General features: G+C 40.2%; 1 protein-coding gene across 1 annotated transcript in view; it reads left to right on the top strand.

The window, feature by feature from the left end:
- Nucleotides 1-26188, top strand: part of LOC117516645 (glucose-6-phosphate exchanger SLC37A2-like) — a gene marked incomplete at its 3' end in the record, with an annotated part of 99497 nt that extends 73309 nt beyond the window's left edge. Inside the window, exons 3-5 of the mRNA XM_034177474.1 lie at nucleotides 24953-25043; nucleotides 25896-25974; nucleotides 26053-26188. Coding sequence (XP_034033365.1) covers nucleotides 24953-25043; nucleotides 25896-25974; nucleotides 26053-26188 — 306 coding nt within the window. The remainder of the gene's footprint in view (nucleotides 1-24952; nucleotides 25044-25895; nucleotides 25975-26052) is intronic.
- Nucleotides 26189-26723: the final 535 nt, after the last annotated feature.

Raw genomic sequence — 26723 nt, 5'->3', positions numbered from 1 at the left:
AGCTTGATTCCCTTGTATGTGTAATAGGTCGAGAGCTGATTCCACTGTATGTGTAATAGGTCGAGAGCTGATTCCACTGTATGTGTAATAGGTTGAGAGCTGATTCCTGTATGTGTAATATCTTGAGAGCTTGATTCCACTGTATGTGTAATAGGTCGAGAGCTTGATTCTGTATGTGTAATAGGTCGAGAGCCTGATTCCACTATGTGTAATATCTTGAGAGCCTGATTCCACTGTATGTGTAATAGGTTGAGAGCTTGATTCCACTGTATGTAATATCTTGAGAGGTTGATTCCACTGTATGTGTAATAGGTTGGATCTTGATTCCATGTATGTGTATATCTGAGAGCTTGATTCCACTGTATGTGTAATAGGTCGAGAGCCTGATTCCACTGTATGTGTAATAGGTCAAGAGCTTGATTCCACTGTATGTGTAATAGGTTGAGAGCTTGATTCCATTGTATGTGTAATAGGTTGAGAGCTTGATTCCATTGTATGTGTAATAGGTTGAGAGCTTGATTCCCTTGTATGTGTAATATCTTGAGAGCTTGATTCCACTGTATGTGTAATAGGTTGAGAGCTTGATTCCACTGTATGTGTAATAGGTTGAGAGCTTGATTCCCTTGTATGTGTAATAGGTTGAGAGCTTGATTCCACTTGTATGTGTAATAGGTTGAGAGCTTGATTCCACTGTATGTGTAATAGGTAGAGCTTGATTCCACTGTATGTGTAATAGGTTCGAGAGCCTGATTCCACTGTATGTGTAATAGGTTGAGAGCTTGATTCCACTGTATGTGTAATAGTTGAGAGCTTGATTCCACTTGTATGTGTAATTAGGTCGAGATCTTGATTCCATTGTATGTGTAATAGGTCGAGAGCTTGATTCCACTGTATGTGTAATAGTTGAGAGGCTTGATTCCACTTGTATGTGTAATAGGTTGAGAGCTTGATTCCCTTGTATGTGTAATAGGTGAGAGCTTGATTCCACTGTATGTGTAATAGGTCGAGAGGCTGATTCCCTTGTATGTGTAATAGGTTAAGAGCTTGATTCCACTTGTATGTGTAATAGGTTGAGAGCTTGATTCCCTTGTATGTGTAATAGGTTGAGAGGTTGATTCCCTTGTATGTGTAATAGGTCAAGAGCTTGATTCCACTGTATGTGTAATAGGTCGAGAGCTTGATTCCCTTGTATGTGTAATAGGTTGAGAGCTTGATTCCCTTGTATGTGTAATAGGTTGAGAGCTTGATTCCACTGTATGTGTAATAGGTTGAGAGCTTGATTCCACTTGTATGTGTAATAGGTTGAGAGCTTGATTCCATTGTATGTGTAATAGGTTGAGAGCTTGATTCCACTTGTATGTGTAATAGGTCAAGAGGTTGATTCCCTTGTATGTGTAATAGGTTGAGAGCTTGATTCCACTTGTATGTGTAATAGGTTGAGAGCTTGATTCCATTGTATGTGTAATAGGTTGAGAGGTTGATTCCACTGTATGTGTAATAGGTTGAGAGCTTGATTCCACTGTATGTGTAATAGGTTGAGAGCTTGATTCCCTTGTATGTGTAATAGGTCAAGAGCTTGATTCCACTGTATGTGTAATAGGTTGAGAGCTTGATTCCATTGTATGTGTAATAGGTTGAGAGCTTGATTCCCTTGTATGTGTAATAGGTTGAGAGCTTGATTCCACTGTATGTGTAATAGGTTGAGAGCTTGATTCCCTTGTATGTGTAATAGGTCGAGAGCTTGATTCCATTGTATGTGTAATAGGTTGAGAGCTTGATTCCCTTGTATGTGTAATAGGTCAAGAGCTTGATTCCACTGTATGTGTAATAGGCTGAGAGCTTGATTCCACTGTATGTGTAATAGGTTGAGAGCTTGATTCCACTTGTATGTGTAATAGGTAGAGAGCTTGATTCCACTTGTATGTGTAATAGGTTGAGAGCTTGATTCCACTTGTATGTGTAATAGGTCGAGAGCTTGATTCCATTGTATGTGTAATAGGTTGAGAGCTTGATTCCCTTGTATGTGTAACAGGTCAATAGCTTGATTCCATTGTATGTGTAATAGGTTGAGAGCTTGATTCCCTTGTATGTGTAACAGGTCAAGAGCTTGATTCCACTGTATGTGTAATAGGTTGAGAGCTTGATTCCCTTGTATGTGTAATAGGTTGAGAGCCTGATTCCCTTGTATGTGTAATAGCTTGAGAGCTTGATTCCACTGTATGTGTAATACGTCAAGAGCTTGATTCCATTGTATGTGTAATAGGTCAAGAGCTTGATTCCATTGTATGTGTAATAGGTTGAGAGCTTGATTCCCTTGTATGTGTAATAGGTTGAGAGCTTGATTCCCTTGTATGTGTAATAGGTTGAGAGCTTGATTCCACTGTATGTGTAATAGGTCGAGAGCCTGATTCCACTGTATGTGTAATAGGTTGAGAGCTTGATTCCCTTGTATGTGTAATAGGTCAAGAGCTTGATTCCATTGTATGTGTAATAGGTTGAGAGCTTGATTCCCTTGTATGTGTAATAGGTCAAGAGCTTGATTCCATTGTATGTGTAATAGGTCGAGAGCCTGATTCCATTGTATGTATAATAGGTTGAGAGCTTGATTCCCTTGTATGTGTAATAGGTCAAGAGCTTGATTCCACTGTATGTGTAATAGGTTGAGAGCTTGATTCCACTGTATGTGTAATAGGTCAAGAGCCTGATTCCACTGTATGTGTAATAGGTCAAGAGCCTGATTCCACTGTATGTGTAATAGGTCAAGAGCTTGATTCCATTGTATGTGTAATAGGTCAAGAGCTTGATTCCACTGTATGTGTAATAGGTCAAGAGCCTGATTCCACTGTATGTGTAATAGGTTGAGAGCTTGATTCCACTGTATGTGTAATAGGTTGAGAGCTTGATTCCACTGTATGTGTAATAGGTCGAGAGCTTGATTCCACTGTATGTGTAATAGGTTGAGAGCTTGATTCCACTGTATGTGTAATATGTTGAGAGCCTGATTCCACTGTATGTGTAATAGGTTGAGAGCTTGATTCCACTGTATGTGTAATAGGTCGAGAGCTTGATTCCACTGTATGTGTAATAGGTTGAGAGCTTGATTCCATTGTATGTGTAATAGGTCAAGAGCTTGATTCCATTGTATGTGTAATAGGTCAAGAGCTTGATTCCACTGTATGTGTAATAGGTCGAGAGCTTGATTCCACTGTATGTGTAATATCTTGAGAGCTTGATTCCACTGTATGTGTAATAGGTCAAGAGCTTGATTCCATTGTATGTGTAATAGGTCAAGAGCTTGATTCCACTGTATGTGTAATAGGTCAAGAGCCTGATTCCACTGTATGTGTAATAGGTTGAGAGCTTGATTCCACTGTATGTGTAATAGGTTGAGAGCTTCATTCCACTGTATGTGTAATAGGTTGAGAGCTTGATTCCACTGTATGTGTAATATGTTGAGAGCCTGATTCCACTGTATGTGTAATAGGTTGAGAGCTTGATTCCACTGTATGTGTAATATCTTGAGAGCTTGATTCCCTTGTATGTGTAATAGGTCGAGAGCTTGATTCCACTGTATGTGTAATAGGTTGAGAGCTTGATTCCCTTGTATGTGTAATAGGTCGAGAGCTTGATTCCACTGTATGTGTAATAGGTCGAGAGCCTGATTCCACTGTATGTGTAATAGGTTGAGAGCTTGATTCCACTGTATGTGTAATATCTTGAGAGCTTGATTCCACTGTATGTGTAATAGGTCGAGAGCTTGATTCCACTGTATGTGTAATAGGTCGAGAGCCTGATTCCACTGTATGTGTAATATCTTGAGAGCCTGATTCCACTGTATGTGTAATAGGTTGAGAGCTTGATTCCACTGTATGTGTAATATCTTGAGAGGTTGATTCCACTGTATGTGTAATAGGTTGAGATCTTGATTCCACTGTATGTGTAATATCTTGAGAGCTTGATTCCACTGTATGTGTAATAGGTCGAGAGCCTGATTCCACTGTATGTGTAATAGGTTGAGAGCTTGATTCCACTGTATGTGTAATATCTTGAGAGCTTGATTCCATTGTATGTGTAATATCTTGAGAGCTTGATTCCACTGTATGTGTAATAGGTTGAGAGCTTGATTCCCTTGTATGTGTAATATCTTGAGAGCTTGATTCCACTGTATGTGTAATATCTTGAGAGCTTGATTCCACTGTATGTGTAATAGGTTGAGAGCTTGATTCCCTTGTATGTGTAATAGGTTGAGAGCCTGATTCCACTGTATGTGTAATAGGTTGAGAGCTTGATTCCACTGTATGTGTAATATCTTGAGAGCTTGATTCCACTGTATGTGTAATAGGTCGAGAGCCTGATTCCACTGTATGTGTAATAGGTTGAGAGCTTGATTCCACTGTATGTGTAATATCTTGAGAGCTTGATTCCATTGTATGTGTAATAGGTCGAGATCTTGATTCCACTGTATGTGTAATAGGTCGAGAGCCTTATTCCACTGTATGTGTAATAGGTTGAGAGCGCGATTCCCTTGTATGTGTAATAGGTTGAGAGCCTGATTCCACTGTATGTGTAATAGGTCGAGAGCTTGATTCCACTGTATGTGTAATAGGTCGAGAGCTTGATTCCACTGTATGTGTAATAGGTTGAGAGCTTGATTCCACTGTATGTGTAATAGGTCGAGATCTTGATTCCACTGTATGTGTAATAGGTCGAGAGCTTGATTCCACTGTATGTGTAATAGGTTGAGAGCTTGATTCCACTGTATGTGTAATAGGTCGAGAGCTTGATTCCACTGTATGTGTAATAGGTTGAGAGCTTGATTCCACTGTATGTGTAATAGGTCGAGAGCTTGATTCCACTGTATGTGTAATAGGTCGAGAGCTTGATTCCACTGTATGTGTAATAGGTCGAGAGCCTGATTCCACTGTATGTGTAATAGGTCGAGAGCTTGATTCCACTGTATGTGTAATAGGTCGAGATCTTGATTCCACTGTATGTGTAATAGGTCGAGAGCCTTATTCCACTGTATGTGTAATAGGTTGAGAGCGTGATTCCCTTGTATGTGTAATAGGTTGAGAGCTTGATTCCTCTGTATGTGTAATAGGTTGAGAGCTTGATTCCACTGTATGTGTAATAGGTCGAGAGCTTGATTCCACTGTATGTGTAATAGGTCGAGAGCCTGATTCCACTGTATGTGTAATAGGTCGAGAGCTTGATTCCACTGTATGTGTAATAGGTTGAGAGCTTGATTCCACTGTATGTGTAATAGGTCGAGATCTTGATTCCACTGTATGTGTAATAGGTCGAGAGCCTTATTCCACTGTATGTGTAATAGGTTGAGAGCGTGATTCCCTTGTATGTGTAATAGGTCGAGAGCTTGATTCCACTGTATGTGTAATAGGTTGAGAGCTTGATTCCACTGTATGTGTAATAGGTCGAGAGCTTGATTCCACTGTATGTGTAATAGGTTGAGAGCCTGATTCCACTGTATGTGTAATAGGTCGAGAGCCTGATTCCACTGTATGTGTAATAGGTCGAGAGCTTGATTCCACTGTATGTGTAATAGGTTGAGAGCTTGATTCCACTGTATGTGTAATAGGTCGAGATCTTGATTCCACTGTATGTGTAATAGGTCGAGAGCCTTATTCCACTGTATGTGTAATAGGTTGAGAGCCTGATTCCACTGTATGTGTAATAGGTCGAGAGTTTGATTCCACTGTATGTGTAATAGGTTGAGAGCTTGATTCCACTGTATGTGTAATAGGTGGAGAGTTTGATTCCACTGTATGTGTAATAGGTCGAGAGCTTGATTCCACTGTATGTGTAATAGGTTGAGAGCTTGATTCCACTGTATGTGTAATAGGTTGAGAGTTTGATTCCACTGTATGTGTAATAGGTCAAGAGCTTGATTCCACTGTATGTGTAATAGGTTGAGAGCTTGATTCCACTGTATGTGTAATAGTTTGAGAGTTTGATTCCACTGTATGTGTAATCAATCAATCAATCAATTTTTTTTTTATATAGCGCCAAATCACAACAAACAGTTGCCCCAAGGCGCTTTATATTGTAAGGCAAGGCCATACAATAATGATGTAAAACCCCAACGGTCAAAACGACCCCCTGTGAGCAAGCACTTGGCTACAGTGGGAAGGAAAAACTCCCTTTTAACAGGAAGAAACCTCCAGCAGAACCAGGCTCAGGGAGGGGCAGTCTTCTGCTGGGACTGGTTGGGGCTGAGGGAGAGAACCAGGAAAAAGACATGCTGTGGAGGGGAGCAGAGATCGATCACTAATGATTAAATGCAGAGTGGTGCATACAGAGCAAAAAGAGAAAGAAACAGTGCATCATGGGAACCCCCCAGCAGTCTACGTCTATAGCAGCATAACTATGGGATGGTTCAGGGTCACCTGATCCAGCCCTAACTATAAGCTTTAGCAAAAAGGAAAGTTTTAAGCCTAATCTTAAAAGTAGAGAGGGTGTCTGTCTCCCTGATCTGAATTGGGAGCTGGTTCCACAGGAGAGGAGCCTGAAAGCTGAAGGCTCTGCCTCCCATTCTACTCTTACAAACCCTAGGAACTACAAGTAAGCCTGCAGTCTGAGAGCGAAGCGCTCTATTGGGGTGATATGGTACTACGAGGTCCCTAAGATAAGATGGGACCTGATTATTCAAAACCTTATAAGTAAGAAGAAGAATTTTAAATTCTATTCTAGAATTAACAGGATGTAATAGGTCGAGAACCTGATTCCACTGTATGTGTAATAGGTTGAGAGCCTGATTCCACTGTATGTGTAATAGGTTGAGAGCTTGATTCCACTGTATGTGTAATAGGTTGAGAGCGTGATTCCCTTGTATGTGTAATAGGTTGAGAGCCTGATTCCACTGTATGTGTAATAGGTCGAGAGCCTGATTCCACTGTATGTGTAATAGGTTGAGAGCTTGATTCCACTGTATGTGTAATAGGTTGAGAGCCTGATTCCACTGTATGTGTAATAGGTCGAGAGCCTGATTCCACTGTATGTGTAATAGGTCGAGAGCTTGATTCCACTGTATGTGTAATAGGTCGAGAGCTTGATTCCACTGTATGTGTAATAGGTTGAGAGCGTTATTCCCTTGTATGTGTAATAGGTTGAGAGCCTGATTCCACTGTATGTGTAATAGGTCGAGAGCTTGATTCCACTGTATGTGTAATAGGTCGAGAGCCTGATTCCACTGTATGTGTAATAGGTCGAGAGCTTGATTCCACTGTATGTGTAATAGGTTGAGAGCTTGATTCCACTGTATGTGTAATAGGTCGAGATCTTGATTCCACTGTATGTGTAATAGGTCGAGAGCCTTATTCCACTGTATGTGTAATAGGTTGAGAGCGTTATTCCCTTGTATGTGTAATAGGTCGAGAGCTTGATTCCACTGTATGTGTAATAGGTCGAGAGCTTGATTCCACTGTATGTGTAATAGGTTGAGAGCGTTATTCCCTTGTATGTGTAATAGGTTGAGAGCCTGATTCCACTGTATGTGTAATAGGTCGAGAGCTTGATTCCACTGTATGTGTAATAGGTCGAGAGCCTGATTCCACTGTATGTGTAATAGGTCGAGAGCTTGATTCCACTGTATGTGTAATAGGTTGAGAGCTTGATTCCCTTGTATGTGTAATAGGTTGAGAGCCTGATTCCACTGTATGTGTAATAGGTCGAGAGCTTGATTCCACTGTATGTGTAATAGGTCGAGAGCTTGATTCCACTGTATGTGTAATAGGTTGAGAGCTTGATTCCCTTGTATGTGTAATAGGTTGAGAGCGTGATTCCCTTGTATGTGTAATAGGTTGAGAGCCTGATTCCACTGTATGTGTAATAGGCTGAGAGCTTGATTCCCTTGTATGTGTAATAGGTTGAGAGCTTGATTCCACTGTGTGTGTAATAGGTCTAGAGCTTGATTCCACTGTATGTGTAATAGGTTGAGAGCTTGATTCCCTTGTATGTGTAATAGGTTGAGAGCTTGATTCCACTGTATGTGTAATAGTTTGAGAGCTTGATTCCACTGTATGTGTAATAGGTTGAGAGGTTGATTCCATTGTATGTGTAATAGGTTGAGAGGTTGATTCCACTGTATGTGTAATAGGTTGAGAGGTTGATTCCCTTGTATGTGTAATAGGTTGAGAGGTTGATTCCCTTGTATGTGTAATAGGTCGAGAGGTTGATTCCACTGTATGTGTAATAGGTTGAGAGCTTAATTCCACTGTATGTGTAATAGGTTGAGAGCCTGATTCCACTGTATGTGTAATAGGTCGAGAGCTTGATTCCACTGTATGTGTAATAGGTTGAGAGCCTGATTCCACTGTATGTGTAATAGGTCGAGAGCTTGATTCCACTGTATGTGTAATAGGTCGAGAGCTTGATTCCACTGTATGTGTAATAGGTCGAGAGCTTGATTCCACTGTATGTGTAATAGGTTGAGAGCCTGATTCCACTGTATGTGTAATAGGTCGAGAGCTTGATTCCACTGTATGTGTAATAGGTCGAGAGCCTGATTCCACTGTATGTGTAATAGGTCGAGAGCTTGATTCCACTGTATGTGTAATAGGTTGAGAGCTTGATTCCACTGTATGTGTAATAGGTCGAGATCTTGATTCCACTGTATGTGTAATAGGTCGAGAGCCTTATTCCACTGTATGTGTAATAGGTTGAGAGCGTTATTCCCTTGTATGTGTAATAGGTCGAGAGCTTGATTCCACTGTATGTGTAATAGGTCGAGAGCTTGATTCCACTGTATGTGTAATAGGTTGAGAGCGTTATTCCCTTGTATGTGTAATAGGTTGAGAGCCTGATTCCACTGTATGTGTAATAGGTCGAGAGCTTGATTCCACTGTATGTGTAATAGGTCGAGAGCCTGATTCCACTGTATGTGTAATAGGTCGAGAGCTTGATTCCACTGTATGTGTAATAGGTTGAGAGCTTGATTCCCTTGTATGTGTAATAGGTTGAGAGCCTGATTCCACTGTATGTGTAATAGGTCGAGAGCTTGATTCCACTGTATGTGTAATAGGTCGAGAGCTTGATTCCACTGTATGTGTAATAGGTTGAGAGCTTGATTCCCTTGTATGTGTAATAGGTTGAGAGCGTGATTCCCTTGTATGTGTAATAGGTTGAGAGCCTGATTCCACTGTATGTGTAATAGGTCGAGAGCTTGATTCCACTGTATGTGTAATAGGTTGAGAGCTTGATTCCCTTGTATGTGTAATAGGTTGAGAGCTTGATTCCACTGTATGTGTAATAGGTCGAGAGCTTGATTCCACTGTATGTGTAATTGGTTGAGAGGTTGATTCCATTGTATGTGTAATAGGTTGAGAGGTTGATTCCACTGTATGTGTAATAGGTTGAGAGGTTGATTCCCTTGTATGTGTAATAGGTTGAGAGGTTGATTCCCTTGTATGTGTAATAGGTCGAGAGGTTGATTCCACTGTATGTGTAATAGGTTGAGAGGTTGATTCCCTTGTATGTGTAATAGGTCAAGAGCTTGATTCCACTGTATGTGTAATAGGTCAAGAGCTTGATTCCACTGTATGTGTAATAGGTTGAGAGGTTGATTCCCTTGTATGTGTAATAGGTCGAGAGGTTGATTCCCTTGTATGTGTAATAGGTCGAGATCTTGATTCCACTGTATGTGTAATAGGTTGAGAGCTTGATTCCATTGTATGTGTAATAGGTTGAGAGGTTGATTCCCTTGTATGTGTAATAGGTCAAGAGCTTAATTCCACTGTATGTGTAATAGGTCAAGAGCTTGATTCCACTGTATGTGTAATAGGTTGAGAGGTTGATTCCCTTGTATGTGTAATAGGTCGAGAGGTTGATTCCCTTGTATGTGTAATAGGTCTAGATATTGATTCCACTGTATGTGTAATAGGTTGAGAGGTTGATTCCCTTGTATGTGTAATTTGTTGAGAGCTTGATTCCATTGTATGTGTAATAGGTTGAGAGCTTGATTCCACTGTATGTGTAATAGGTTGAGAGCTTGATTCCACTGTATGTGTAATAGGTCAAGAGCTTAATTCCACTGTATGTGTAATAGGTCAAGAGCTTGATTCCACTATATGTGTAATAGGTTGAGAGGTTGATTCCCTTGTATGTGTAATAGGTCGAGAGGTTGATTCCCTTGTATGTGTAATAGGTCGAGATCTTGATTCCATTGTATGTGTAATAGGTTGAGAGCTTGATTCCATTGTATGTGTAATAGGTTGAGAGCTTGATTCCATTGTATGTGTAATAGGTTGAGAGCTTGATTCCACTGTATGTGTAATAGGTTGAGAGGTTGATTCCCTTGTATGTGTAATTTGTTGAGAGCTTGATTCCATTGTATGTGTAATAGAATCAAGCTCTCAACCTATTACATATCCTCTTTTTCATATATTCTATAAAAGCTCACAAGAAATAAACACTTCTAAAAATGAAAACACTGTTTTTGGAAACAAATAACGTCTCTAAACTTCTTTAAAAGACATTTAGCAGACGGTTAGCATGGTGACATCACAGGCTGGTTTAGCTAGCTCCAAAACTGTTTTGTTTATGTGTAAACATATCCTCTTTTTCATATATTCTATAAAAGTTCACGAGAAATAAACACTTTGAAAACCGAATAGATACAGCTGTGAGCAGGAAGAGTCAAACCCCTGGCTTGAAAGCGTTAGTGGCAGTGGGTACAAGGCAAACTGTAGGCAAACAAATATTTTTATTATTGTAATTTGTTTTATTGTTTAAATGTACTCCCTTTAAAGATTAAAATTATTGGTCTGTTTTCCTTAATATATATATATATATGTTTATTATTGCACATTTCAGTGACTGCACAGTTTATCATTAACAGTTTCATGTTAATAAAGCACTTAAAGCTTTAAGTATGACTAAATGCTTTTTTCAAAATTAAATCTACCACTCCTTGGGTGGTGGTCATGGCCCTGAGGAGCCGTGGTGGGCGTCCTTTATTTTCATTTCTGAAAGGTGGCAACCCTGCTCACAATTCACTGTGCTACTTAAAGAACAGTATGTACTAGCTCTAGCACCACCGATCCAGCATCAGCTGAAACCACCAGGAAGGTACATCAGCTGCAGCACAGTCACATGGAAGAGTACAGTTAGCTGCATCAGGCCAGTAGGTCAGCTGAACGCATACAAATGTACATACAGATTAGTCCCAAAAACTGAGATCAGAATCGCACCCAAACCAACTGAATACCAATGTTTTGACCAATGAAATAACATTTTTAAATCAGTTTGAAATATGGTGCGTATGTGCTAACAGCCTCTTCATAGACGTTTGCTACTCAGCTTGATTGCTGATTTAACCAAATATGTTAGCAAGGTAGCTTGCGTAATTAAAAAATAGGATTAATAATCATAGTGCTCATATAAATGCATTTAATTAAAAACTTTCACACGTTCATTGTTGAGTATTGAGAAAAACTGCTCATGTGTTTCTTGCAGCACTCAAATCTGCACCAACAAGTCTGACTGCAGAGAAAAGTGGTTGACAGAAAGCTGCTGCAGGTCAGACTGTTTTTAGAGCTCCATCTACTGGGTTGTTGTTGTTCATTCGGCTGTTCCCGGTTTTGTTTGGGGTTGCCACAGCGGATACAACCAGATCCACATTGGTAATTGGCACAAGGTTTATGTTGGATGCCCTTCCTGACACAACTCCAGTTTCACCTGGAAAAACACACACAGCCGCTGGTGTTCCAAAGAGGTCTCCCATCCAAGTACTAAGCAGATCCTGCTCTGCTTAGCTTCTGAAATCTGACTGGATCAGACTGACACAGAGCAGACTGGCTGCAGAGCTCCCTCTACAGGGTAATTCTTGTAAATAGCAATTAATGAAACGTTGAGAAGTAAGGTACTGTGTTGTACTCCCATTAGTCACAGTTCAAAAACATGTATAATATCACCAATACAACAGTGGGGGAAAAAGTATTTGACCTCCTGTCAGTTTTGCAGGTTTTCCCACCTACAAAGAAGGTAGAGGTCTCTAATTTTATCGTAGGTTCACTTCAACTGTGAGAGACAGAATCTAAAAAAAAATCCAGAAAATCACATTGTATGATTTTTAAATAATTAATTTGCATTTTATTGCATAAAATAAGTATTTGATCACCTACCAACCAGCAAGAATTAAAGTTAGTTTGCCTTTAAGAAGCCCTCTTATTCTTCACTCTTTACCTGTATTAATTGCACCTGTTTGAACTTGTTACCTGTATAAAAGACACCTGTTCACACACTCAATCAATCACACTCCAACCTGTCCACCATAGCCAAGACCAAAGAGCTGTCTAAGGACACCAGGGACAAAACTGTAGACCTGCACAAGGCTGGGATGGACTACAGGACAACAGGCAAGCAGCTTGGTAGAAGACAACAACTGTTATGATTATTTAGTAGAAAGTGGAAGAAACACAAAATGACTGTCAATCTCCCTCAGCCTGGGATTCCATGCAAGATCTGACTTTGTGGGGTAAGGATGATTCTGAGAAAGCTCAGAACTACACAGGAGGACCTGGTCAGTGACCTGAAGAGAGCTGGGACCACAGTCACAAAGATTACATTTGTAACACATGATGCTGTCATGATTTAAAATCCTGCAGGGCAGCAAGGTCCCCCTGCTCAAGCCAGCACATGTCCAGGCCTGTTTGAAGTTCACCAGTGACCATCTGGATGACCCAGAGGAGGCATGGGAGAAGGTCATGTGGTCAGATGAGACCAGAATAGAGCTTTTTGGAATCAACTCCACTTACCATGTTTAGAGGATGAGAACAACCCCAAGAAAACCATCCCAACCGTGAAGCATGGGGGTGGAAACATCATACTCTGGGGGTGCTCTTCTGCAAAGGGGACAGGACGACTGCACCGTATTGAAGGAAGGATGGATGGGGTCATGTATTAGGAGATTTTGGCAAACAACCTCCTTCCCTCAGTAAGAGCATTGAAGATGGGTCATGGCTGGGTCTTCCAGCATGACAGTGACCCCAAACACACAGCCAGGGCAACTAAGGAGGGGCTCCGTAAGAAGCATTTCAAGGTCCTGGAGTGGCCTGGCCAGTCTCCAGACCTGAACTCAATAGAAAATCTTTATCTGAAAGATCTGGAGACGATCTGTATGAAGGAGTGGAACAAAATCTCTGCTGCAATGTGCAAACTTGGTCAAGAACGACAGGAAACATCAGACCTCTGTAATTGCAAACAAATGTTTCTGTACCAATGGTTAAGGTCTGTTTTTCTAAGGGATCAAGTACTTATTTCATGCAATAAAATGCAAATTAATTATTTAAAAATCATACAATGTGATTTTCTGGATTTAGTTTTTTTTTTTTTTTTTTTTAGATTCTGTCTCTCACAGTTTAAGTGAACCTACGATAAAAATTACATACCTCTTCATTCTTTGTAGGTGGGAAAACCTGCAAAATTGACAGTGGATCAAATACTTATTTCCCCCACTGTACATATTTTCTTCTTCTTCTTCTTCAATATTTATTTCATTCATTTAAAAGAAAAACAGAAAAAGCAGAAATGATTATTACAAGACATTGAATGAAAAAGAACAGAGGGAAGAACAAGTCTTATATTTTCTGCCCCTTTTTACAATACAATCTTTCAATTTTAAGCATCATTATTCAACATTATTTAACAGATTACATTTTTTTGACTTTGTCACATATCACTGACTTATTTCATAATTTTAGCCATTATTTAAAAGATTACATTTTTAACAGATTACATTTTAGACTTAAAACATTTTAGACATTATTAACAGATTACATTTTAGACTTTGTCACATACCACTGACTTATTTCATAGTTTCATACTTACTTAATACATCTAGTTTAATATGTTTTTTTAAAATAATTTAAGCAACCTTGATTCTTTGATTTCTTTGTTGAGGTTGTTCCATAATTTTACACCATTCACTGCAATACTCCGTTCCTTTACTTTGGTTCTGAATCTTGGTTTTTAAAGACTTCTATTCCTTTCATATTATAACTACTTACTCTTTTTTCAAACATATTTTGAATGTTTATTGGTAAGATATTTTTATGAGCTTGGTGCACTGTTTGTAATATTTTCAAATCAGCTAAATAATGAAATTTAAGTACCTTATACTTAATGAATAATGGATTAGATGGATCTCTAAAACGACTATTGCTAATCATTTTTAAAGCTCTTTCTGCAGAATAAATAATGATTGTGTATACGTTTTACATGTTGATCCCCAGATTTCTACACAATAAGTTAAATATGGGACAATCAATGAATTGTACAATGTTAATAAACCATAACTATTTAACGAAAATTTTACTTTATGCAAAACAGTGTAATTTATGTGTGACTTCCATGTAAGATCTTCATCAATCATGACTCCTAGAAATGTTGTTTCTTTTACGCTTTGTATGTCCATTCCATCTATTTTTAATGACACATTTTTTTCCACTTTGTCATTAAACAATATGAAATTTGTCTTATTAAGATTTAGTGACAATCTGTTTATATCAAACCAATGTTTAACTTTTTCCAACTCTGTATTTATCACTTGTACTACTTCTTGTGTATCTGATCCAGAGTAAAATAATGTTGTATCATCAGCAAATAATATGCTGCCAAGTATTTTAGATACATTCACAATGTCATTGATATACAAAATAAACAGTTTGGGTCCAAGTACCGACCCAAAGTACCAATTTTTGTATTTAAATATTGAAAAAACTGGTAAATGATCACTAAGATCTGTCATCAAGATCCCATTCTTAATAATTTCATCTGTTCTATTTGTGAATATATTGTCAATTACAGTTGCACTTTGCGACGTAATTGTGGTTGGTTTTGTTATCAAGGGGAATAAACCCAAACTATACTTTGAATTCACAAAATCACTTCTTCTTTGGCAACTGGAGCTTTCTATATTAATGTTAAAGTCTCCACACAAAAAAAACATAAAAAGTGTTATGTTTTTGATTTGATGGAATAATTCTATTATGTTATCTGTAAATTTCACAACGCAAGAGTCTGGTGCTCTGTATACACAGCTAATTAGAATATTCTTAGATGTTTCATGTACAATTTCCACTGTTACAATTTCTATGACATCATCTATTATTGTCATTTCTTCTACAATTGTACATGTCAGATCTGTTTTTGTGTACAAAGCAATACCTCCGCCTTTTTTATCTCTTCTGTTTACAAAATACAGCTCATATCCCTCCATTTGAACATCAGCCATGAGGTCATCTTTAAGCCAAGATTCTGTGATTGCAACAATGCTGAATCTATTTTTAAACTGATTTACAAGCTTCGGCTGTTTATATGTATGAGTGACAGGGTATCTTCAGTAATTTTTTCACTATTTAGCTTTCCATCCATCCATCCATCCATCCATCCATTTTCTTCTGCTTTATCCAGAGTCGGGTCGAGGGGGCAGCAGCTCAAGCAAAGCCACCCAGACCTCCCGATCCACACACACCTCCCCCAGCTCCTCCGGGGGAACCCCAAGGTGTTCCCAAGCCAGCCGAGAGATGTAATCCTTCCAGCGTGTCCTGGGTCTTCCCCGGGGCCTCCTCCCAATGGGACGTGCCCGGAACACCTCTCCAGCGAGGTGTCCAGGGGGCATCTGGAAAAGATGCCCGAGCCACCTCAACTGACTCCTTTCGACATGGAGGAGCAGCAGCTCGACTCTGAGCTCCTCCCGAGTGACCGAGCTCCTCACACTATCTCTAAGGGAGCGCCCAGCCACCCTGTGGAGGAAACTCATCTCGGCCGCTTGTACCCGCGATCTCGTTCTTTCGGTCATGAGCCAAATCTCATGACCATAGGTGAGGATCAGAACGTAAATCGATCGGTAAATCGAGAGCTTTGCCCCCTACTCAGCTCTCTCTTCACCATGACGGTCCGATACAGTGACCGCATCACTGCAGATGCTGCACCGATCCGTCTATCGATCTCACACTCCATCCATCCCTCACTCGTGAACAAGACCCCGAGATACTTAAACTCCTCCACTTGAGGCAAGGACACTCCACCGACCTGAAGAGGGAAAAGCACCTTTTTCCGGTCGAGAACCATGGCCTCGGATTTTGAGGTGCTGATTTTCATCCCGGACGCTATTTAGGCACACTGTTTAGCTCGGCACACTAGTTAGCTGTTCTTCCATATAATACTCACAACCAATTGTTTTTAAGTCAAATATACTTTCATCAATGTTGGTGTCTATGTCATATATTTTATCATCTGTTTCCATATGTTTGATCTGATTTTTGTTGGTCAAATTACCAACTGGCGTCATACTTAATTGTCTATTGAGGTCTGTATTTTGTAAGGTCATCCATGTTTTTGATTTGTATACCGTTTGTTCCTTCTTTTACTCTAATCCAAACCCTACAGTTCCAGACCCATGTAGCAACAATGTGTTTCTGTTTTTTAGTAGTCTTGCTTCCCTAGCAATATCTGCATTTTTTTTTGTTAGATGCTCATTTATATAGACACTTGTTCCTTTCAAATTCTTTGCCTGTCTTAATAATTCATTTTTGTATTTTCTGCTTGTAAATCGTATAACAATGTTAGGTAGTTTATTTTTACTATCTTTGGATGGAATCGTATGACAGTCTGATATAGTGTCTTGATGGATGACAACACCTTTTTGATATAAAAGATTTGTAACTTGTTCCAATGTTTGAAGTTCTTCAGGTGGTGCATCCTCCCCACTGGCTCCACTTGAATCCAATACCCTTGCATAAGACCGATGTTTTGTTTCTAAACCAGATATTATAACATCGTCTTTTCTAGTGTATTGTTCAAGTTCATCCACATGTTGTTCAAGTTTCTTAATAATCTTGTCCTTCTCTTTAACAAGATTTTTGAGCTCTTTAATCTCCTCCATCAACTTGTCTAGATTAAACATGTCTTTTGATATACGGTTTAATGAGGTCCTCTATGTCTTCCTCAAATGTATCCGTTTTCTTAGGTGGTGCCATGTTGACTATTGTGGTTTAATACTGGCCACTATTAATTGTGAAACAGTTCTCACTTATAGTCTCCACCACCACAGGTCCGGTCGCCGCACACCGACCCGCCCCAATGTTAAACTCGGATATAGCCGCGACCAGCCTCAGTCGTAGCCGCCGGTAGCCTCAGATGTAACCGCCGCCAGCCTCGGATGTAGCCGCTGTTAGCCTCGGATGTAGCCGCCGGTAGCCTCGAATGTAGCCGCCGCAGAACACTGCTTTGACTGAGTGCAGCACCTGCACAATTTTAATAGTTTTACATTTATTTAATTACCTGAATGCTAGCCATATGTTGTTATGTAGGTGCTAGCATGTTGTAAATAGTACTACTGCATTCCTCATCCTTGAATATGTAGGATTAGCCACCGAAATCAAGAGCCTTGATGGTTTAGAGCCTGAACAACCCATGGCAGCCATCTTGGAAAATGGCCACCTCTGTGATGCCCCTATAGCCAAAAATGATGTGTTTGGTTTGCTCTAACTGCCTGCCAGATTTCATGCTTGTATTGTCAAAGTCACGATTCCCTCAAATATTGTGCATATCTGCTCCACTATTTATTGAATACATACAAATTGTACATAAGACAATAGGACCTTCATAATTAAATAAAACAACTGCAAATTATAAAGAACACAATGCTCATACAGCCGAGGCTATTTTAGCTTTGTGTTATATTGTTTTTTTTTATTTTATTTTAGAAGTGCCCCTGAAATTGCAATTGAAATTGACATCAAAAAGCAGAGACTACCATATAACTCACAAGCTCATTCACGACCAGAAGTCAACACTAAACCACTTCTCCTGGGTGACCACATAATCGTTTTGTGTCACCTATTTTTATGAGCCATTACACACAGTTGAGAAAAATATGAAGAAATAATAGGTCTGTATTTCTAATATTATGACTGAGATGTGCTTTATATGGAAGAATGTCGAGGTGTAACTGACTTTATCCTCCCGTCCTTCCATTAGATCAGGGATGCCCAGCCTTTTTGAAACCAAGGTCTGTTTTTAAAGCTGAAAGTGTATCAAGATCTCCCAAGCCATATAGAACACCACAGCATAGCCACAGTTGATTGTGCACCGATATAACACTATTTTCTGACACAAAGATAAAGTTTTAACAATAATAACACATTATTGAAGTGAATGTGCACGATGCAAAGAATAAGCACAAGTGGGCCTCAGACTGGTCCATAACAACACCACACCAAACAACCCAAATAACACAACGCCTAATTCAAGTTGAAAAAAAGTTGTTCCCCACCTCAGTGGGACTTCTGGCACTGAGAGCAGGCAGCTGGTCTCTCACAGTCCGGACAGGAGGAGCCGAGTTCAGCCGTAAGCAGGCCACACGGTGGTCATCAGTGATGCTGGATCTGTGGTTAGACTTGATGATTTTCATGTTCGAAAAGGCAGATTCTCAAAAGTACGGCGATCAAAAACCTGCAGTCAGATTCTGTGCAGTTTGTCTGAGGTTGGGCTGCTTCTCTCTCTGCATTAGATTCCAGAACTGGACATTCATGATAGGTTGTTGGTGTGGATGTGAGCTCAGTGTCATCTTTCAGTGTGAGGATCTCAGTCTCAATAGCACAGAGATCCAGGTTGAAGAGTCTCTTTGGATGTTATACAATCCACATCTATATTTCCTACAAATGGAAAACAGAGAAAACTGACAACAGGCTCAAAGTCAGTAAAGGGCCTGACTAAATATATCTATAAAAGAATTATATGGATCAAAAAAAGCAAAAGCCACAATCAGCACTTCAGTCTTTCACTGCTGAATTTACCTTTGACATTTTCAATATTTGCAGATTCTGCTTACTTAAGCGATAATTCAACTTGGATTTCTGAAATGGCACATTTCAATGTCCTAAAAACATTTGTTTTTCTGCATTTGCTAGAGTGGAAGTACTGTGGCCTCTCTTGGCCACCGTACAAGCATTACGAGGGAATTCAAGAAGCATTTTTTTGAAGATGCAAATTATTACGCAAATGCAAATTCTTATTTTCTATTTTGTGAGGGAATGTAAAAGTTTCTGGGAAGGAAAAAAATCACACTGTGACCTTTTCTGCATATGCATATTATGTAGAAGGGGTGTGTCCAAAATTAAGCCATAGTGCAAGAAAGTAGTGTCCTTAACATTTACACTGCTTTTTCCCAGACGTTTAATAATTCTTTAATTTCGGGCAGCACCTGTGTTCTGCACGTCTCCTCCAGCTGCACACAGAATAAACGCTTCTGCAGACTCCCGTCCCGAACACAACACGCAATCTTGTTAGTGACATTTATCATGACTTTCATTTTTACGGACTGTGCTGCTAGCTGACTTAAATTCCTGGACTTTTCGGGTATGCAGAGGTGATTTAGTTTGCATCGTTGTGATTCATTTGGAATGCCACTCAAAATTCCCTCTCTTTGGTAAAGCCACATTCGCATTTCAGATAACCACCACCCCTATTATGATATGTGGGCGGTCCTTAAGCATTGGCCGCCACTTGCTTTATGACATCACTTCCGGTAGGTGGAGCTTAGTGACATCACTTCCCATGGGAGGAGCCTATTGAAAAATGCTGCTCAATTAATGGTCCCGTGAACAGAATAAACAAATCAAATCAATTTTTTTATATAGCGCCAAATCACAACAAACAGTTGCCCCAAGGCGCTTTATATTGTAAGGCAAAGCCATACAATAATTACGTAAAAACCCCAACGGTCAAAACGACCCCCTATGAGCAAGCACTTGGCTACAGTGGGAAGGAAAAACTCCCTTTTAACAGGAAGAAACCTCCAGCAGAACCAGGCTCAGGGAGGGGCAGTCTTCTGCTGGGACTGGTTGGGGCTGAGGGAAAAAACCGGGAAAAAGACATGCTATGGAGGGGAGCAGAGATTGATCACTAATGATTAAATGCAGAGTGGTGCATACAGAGCAAAAAGAGAAAGAAACAGTGCATCATGGGAACCCCCCAGCAGTCTACGTCTATAGCAGCATAACTAAGGGATGGTTCAGGGTCACCTGATCCAGCCCTAACTATAAGCTTTAGCAAAAAGGAAAGTTTTAAGCCTAATCTTAAAAGTAGAGAGGGTGTCTGTCTCCCTGATCTGAATTGGGAGCTGGTTCCACAGGAGAGGAGCCTGAAAGCTGAAGGCTCTGCCTCCCATTCTACTCTTACAAACCCTAGGAACTACAAGTAAGCCTGCAGTCTGAGAGCGAAGCGATGATATGGTACTACGAGGTCCCTAAGATAAGATGGGACCTGATTATTCAAAACCTTATAAGTAAGAAGAAGAATTTTAAATTCTATTCTAGAATTAACAGGAAGCCAATGAAGAGAGGCCAATATGGGTGAGATATGCTCTCTCCTTCTAGTCCCCGTCAGCACTCTAGCTGCAGCATTTTGAATTAACTGAAGGCTTTTTAGGGAACTTTTAGGACAACCTGATAATAATGAATTACAATAGTCCAGCCTAGAGGAAATAAATGCATGAATTAGTTTTTCAGCATCACTCTGAGACAAGACCTTTCTGATTTTAGAGATATTGCGCAAATGCAAAAAAGCAGTCCTACATATTTGTTTAATATGCGCTTTGAATGACATATCCTGATCAAAAATGACTCCAAGATTTCTCACAGTATTACTAGAGGTCAGGGTAATGCCATCCAGAGTAAGGATCTGGTTAGACACCATGTTTCTAAGATTTGTGGGGCCAAGTACAATAACTTCAGTTTTATCTGAGTTTAAAAGCAGGAAATTAGAGGTCATCCATGTCTTTATGTCTGTAAGACAATCCTGCAGTTTAGCTAATTGGTGTGTGTCCTCTGGCTTCATGGATAGATAAAGCTGGGTATCATCTGCGTAACAATGAAAATTTAAGCAATGCCGTCTAATAATACTGCCTAAGGGAAGCATGTATAAAGTGAATAAAATTGGTCCTAGCACAGAACCTTGTGGAACTCGATAATTAACCTTAGTCTGTGAAGAAGATTCCCCATTTACATGAACAAATTGTAATCTATTAGATAAATATGATTCAAACCACCGCAGCGCAGTGCCTTTAATACCTATGGCATGCTCTAATCTCTGTAATAAAATTTTATGGTCAACAGTATCAAAAGCAGCACTGAGGTCCAACAGAACAAGCACAGAGATGAGTCCACTGTCTGAGGCCATAAGAAGATCATTTGTAACCTTCACTAATGCTGTTTCTGTACTATGATGAATTCTAAAACCTGACTGAAACTCTTCAAATAGACCATTCCTCTGCAGATGATCAGTTAGCTGTTTTACAACTACCCTTTCAAGAATCTTTGAGAGAAAAGGAAGGTTGGAGATTGGCCTATAATTAGCTAAGATAGCTGGGTCAAGTGATGGCTTTTTAAGTAATGGTTTAATTACTGCCACCTTAAAAGCCTGTGGTACATAGCCAACTAATAAAGATAGATTGATCATATTTAAGATCGAAGCATTAAATAATCGTAGGGCTTCCTTGAGCAGCCTGGTAGGAATGGGGTCTAATAGTAATAATAAAGTATCTTTTTTTTTTTAGGATTTCAGTTCAGCTTTTCAGTGATACTAGTGGTAACTGAACTTATGAAAAATAAACAGCCAAACATGATTTTGCTCCATGTGGTAGGGTGCATTGATGATAAGAAATACTGCTACTCTCCCTTATGATAAGAAAGTATGGAGGCCCAGAAGGGTATCCAAAAGTTGTAACCTGTGTTATACATGCTTTTTCTCTTTCTCAGTTCTCTTACTACTTCTGAGTTACTTTTACATGATAGTTGTAGTTCCACCTATCTAAAACCCAGCAACAAAAAAAAAACGCAGCCATATTGGAAAACTAGTGGTTTCAACCTCCACTATGTAAAAACAGTGGAGAACTCTCCAGTTGCAAGACATCGTACACAAACTCTCTCACCGGGTTTGGTAACTAAATAAGTGTCGAGAAAACAGGTATAGACGCGAGGCAGTTTTTTTCAGACTCAGGGGCGCAACGGGTCTCAAAGAACCCACCAATATGGAGTAGGTGGAACCATGATAAATCAATGCATCCTACCCCATGGAGTAAAATCATGTTTGTCTGTTTATTTAACATTTAATCATACCTTAGATCTTGTTCTGACTTATGATATGGAAATTGAAGACTTAACAGTATTCCCTGAAAACTCCCTTCTGTCTGATCATTTCTTAATAACATTTACATTTACTCTGATGGACTACCCATAATCAGGTCCCATCTTATCTTAGGGACCTCGTAGTACCATATCACCCCAATAGAGCGCTTCGCTCTCAGACTGCGGGCTTACTTGTAGTTCCTAGGGTTTGTAAGAGTAGAATGGGAGGCAGAGCCTTCAGCTTTCAGGCTCCTCTCCTGTGGAACCAGCTCCCAATTCAGATCAGGCAGACAGACACCCTCTCTACTTTTAAGATTAGGCTTAAAACTTTCCTTTTTGCTAAAGCTTATAGTTAGGGCTGGATCAGGTGACCCTGAACCATCCCTTAGTTATGCTGCTATAGACGTAGACTGCTGGGGGGTTCCCATGATGCACTGTTTCTTTCTTTTTTGCTCTGTATGCACCACTCTGCATTTAATCATTAGTGATTGATCTCTGCTCTCTTCCACAGCATGTCTTTTTCCTGGTTCTCTCCCTCAGCCCCAACCAGTCCCAGCAGAAGACTGCCCCTCCCTGAGCCTGGTTCTGCTGGAGGTTTCTTCCTGTTAAAAGGGAGTTTTTCCTTCCCACTGTAGCCAAGTGCTTGCTCACAGGGGGTCGTTTTGACCGTTGGGGTTTTTCCGTAATTATTGTATGGCTTTTGCCTTACAATATAAAGCGCCTTGGGGCAACTGTTTGTTGTGATTTGGCGCTATATAAATTGATTTGATTTGATTTATTTTTCATAAGTGATCAACAATACTGTCATCAATGGGGTCACATCTAATCCTACAGGTCTATGTACAGGCATCTACATGTATGATCTCTGCACAGGTATGCATGAAGGAATCTGACAATCTGTTCATCTGTTATTATTACTCCCATCATTTTTCTTGAGAAATGTGGGTTTATATTACTTACCTTGTGATCTGCGTGCTTGGTACTCGTGTCCTGCACACAAAAGGCCTGAACAGATTCAAGAACTGTTGATGAAACAGTACACAAATGAATACTTTGCTGTCTGACTGTTGAAACAAACAGATCTGGTGGTGGATACACCTCCAATTACCAGCAGAGTTCTTTGTCTTTAATGTATGGTGGCCTGTGAGGAACTTAGGGCATAAAGGGTCAAACTTGCAAAAAAGATTACCAACACAAAGAAAACAGCTTAGATTTGTGAAATATGTTGCCAGTTATCACTAGTATCACTGAAAAGCTGAATTGAAATCCTAAAAAAAGATACTTTGGGAAAATGCTTAATTTTCGAGTGATTTTTAATTATTGGACCTCGGCAAAGGAGGGTTAATTCCAAAGGTCTTAATCATTCCCACTTAGTTAAGGATTAAAAAACTGCCCACACCAGTACTCTATAATTCTGCATTAGTTTACTTCCAATCAGTTAAATCACTAGGATACAGTGGAGTATAGAGCTTTGAGAGACCTAGATTTTGACTTACCTTTTCCGTCCTTGACCTTTTGACCTCTAGCTATGCACTAATTAACCCAACTAATAAATCAGTGTTATGTTCTTGTAGTAGACATTATAAGCTTTGTATTGATACCAAATATGTTGGAATAAAATGGAAGAAACATTGTGAAAACTGTATTATACGTATTTTCCCTACCCCTAATTTTAGGGCAATTTTTATCCTCCCCAAAAATTAAAAAAAGAGACAAATCACACTTTTTGCGGGAGATTTGCTCGAGCAGGCCTCTGAAATCCTATGCAGGATGGACCAATCTACCAAAAAATGCCAAAAACAAAAGTATGTCATGATGTGACACACCTGCTCTCCACCCGGGGGCCTTGGCACCCCTACTATGTAGGGGACGCCAGTTTGCCAATTCCACATACAGTGACAAGAAAACTGCTTTGTGGTGCAAATGATATATTTATTTAAGTGCTTGTGCCCACGGTGCCCTGTGGTTAGTCTCTGTCCGGTCTCCCTCCTGTCCATGTTAGCTTGTTTGTTGCTTCATTGCTGTCTGATTGTTTTCCTTGTCACTGTTTGTTTCATGGTGGTTCTGTGTGTCACCCTTTTAACTGAGGTCTAACAAAGGGGACATCAAATTGCTGCTGCCATATTATTAATGTTACAATCTGACTATAAGCCATAGTCAAGTGACAAAAACAAACAAACAACAAATACCGTGGGGACCTTGTGTCCCCCCACAGGAACCCTGTTCATAAGACAGCTAACATGGCTCTGGCAAAACAAGAAGTCCTCCACGATGGCTTGTCACCCAGCGCCTGTGAAGGCTGCAGCAGGTCCTCAGACCCTGATCATCCTGCCACTGGACCAGGCTCATGATCTGTCAAGGACCATGTCTTTGTTGGCGTGAAATAACATTTCCACATTAAACAAACCCACACACAGGAATTAAATCTCTAGATTGACCCTGGATGTAGACCTTTCTCCTCCCCTCTTTGTTTTGGTTGATTTTTCCCTGTTGGCCTTGATTCTGTCACTCACCTTCAACGGCTTCGTTGGTGCATTCACGGCCCCTGGGTACATTCAGTTTCACACACTCACCATACCTGTGTCAGCGTTCCACTTTGCTTCTTGTCTTTGGTATCCTTAGGTGCTCTTGGCCATCTCTCGTTCTGAATTTCTGACTATGGTGTACCGTTATTCTGTGTCTTATTGGCTTTTTGTGACTCCTTGTGTCAGTCACAGACCTCTTTTTTGTGTGTGTTATTTCTGTGCGCAGGGTTGCTGTGAGCTTCAGGCTAACATGATGTCTTTTTGTTTCTGTCTGAACCTCAGAGTCAGTTGCATAGAAACTGTTCCACAGTCATCCGGCCACTGGACCTCAACATCACCAACAATGGCACCTGGTGCGACTGGGTCCCCTTTGGTGAGTCATGGCTTTTTCAAACTGTTAACTTCATGCAAAGTATTGGAACTGTGCAGACAATTCACTTTTTGTTTTGTTTTTTGCTATAAACTGAAGACAGTTTAAGCTGGTTGAGTCACTCTGGTGGATTTATTTAGTTCATTGAAGATGTTTCACTGTTCATCCAGAAAAGCTTCTTCTGTTCTAAGTTATAGCAGTGAGAGGCTCAGATTTTTCTCCTTTGTGGGGTCGGTGATGTCAGAGTGATGGCGTATAAGTTGTTGGTTTCTTGACTTATTCACAACATTGTGATACCTCAAAGATTCAGAGATTGTCCTCTCATCTCCTCTAGTTAAATCAAGAACAGCAGTAACTCACAGCTGAACTCAAGAGAGCACGTCGTCCGAGTTCACGGACTTTGATTCTGCAGCCAGAAGGGCTTTTTTAAATTCTTTCAAGTAAGATTAATAATTTCATTTTTCCAGTTTAAACTGATCATTGCAGAAGCAGTTAGAACCAAAGCAAAACATTTTAATTTGCAGTAAAAAAAAAAAACAGTTACCATTACAAGGTGGCCAAGTGGTCAGTGCACTTGGTTTCAGTGTGGAAGGTTCCTGGTTCAAATCCCACCCCTGCCACATTTCTCCACGTAATGTGGAGTTGCGTCAGGAAGGCCATCCGGTGTAAAACCTGTGCCAATTCAACATGCAGATCCACCTCAGATTTGCTGCAAAAGAAGGGAGCAGCCGAAGGGTCTTACTTTTTTAATAAAGCTTCTGGTTTGGTTTTTGTTCCTTGAACCAGTTCAAACTCTGTTCCCTGAATAATGTGTTATGTAGTGATTTCATAGTTGAACTGTGCTTGGTTCTCCAGACCAGGACAGCTATAAGACCCTGTTTGGGGTCCTGGACAACTCCTTCCTGGTTGCTTATGCCATCGGCATGTTTATCAGGTTAGTGGCGTGTTGTGGTTTTGTTTTATTTCCAAAGTTTGTCTCAGACTGAGTGCTAATCACTGCCTCTTCTGGCAGTGGGATATTTGGGGAGCGCCTGCCCCTGCGGTACTACCTGAGTGCTGGGATGCTGCTGAGTGGATTCTTCACTGCTCTCTTTGGTCTGGGCTATTACTGGAACATCCACACATTATGGTACTACGCCTTCATCCAGGTAAAGCCACAACCCATCTTACAGACACAAGCAGCAGCCTGTTTGCTTGTTTGGGCAACGTGATTAAGAATATCAGGTGTGATTGTCAGACTGTTGTAGGGATGATATCCACTAGGGCAGGGGTGATGCATTGACATAATAGATTACGTAAATATGTTGAATTACTTAACGTGCATCGGCGTGTTGGAAGGAGGGAATAATATGCTTTCACTTGTGACAAATTCTGGACTCCACCAATGAGCAAGCTGAACACAAAACAAATCACCCTCAAGAAGGATGGGCACTGAAATGTGGCAGTAAATGGGCTGCTTGGATAAATTAAAGGTCATATCGCACCAAACTCATAACAACTTAGATTTAGGCTGTTAGTGACCATCCAGTGATACACCAGGATTACTTTGTGCACTTCTGTGACAGGTCTCAAAGTATACAGCATTCGCAATAAACAGCTACAGAGACTGCTGAAAACACAGTACTTGTGAGTACTCATTTTTACAAGTGTTTCCAAAACCGTTTACTTAGCTTTGACATAAAC

This window comes from Thalassophryne amazonica, chromosome 9 (assembly GCF_902500255.1).
Source record: "Thalassophryne amazonica chromosome 9, fThaAma1.1, whole genome shotgun sequence".
In the NCBI taxonomy this organism is placed as follows: domain Eukaryota; kingdom Metazoa; phylum Chordata; class Actinopteri; order Batrachoidiformes; family Batrachoididae; genus Thalassophryne; species Thalassophryne amazonica.
Note: the sequence above shows the minus strand (reverse complement) of the source record. Positions and strands in the feature narration are given on the sequence as shown.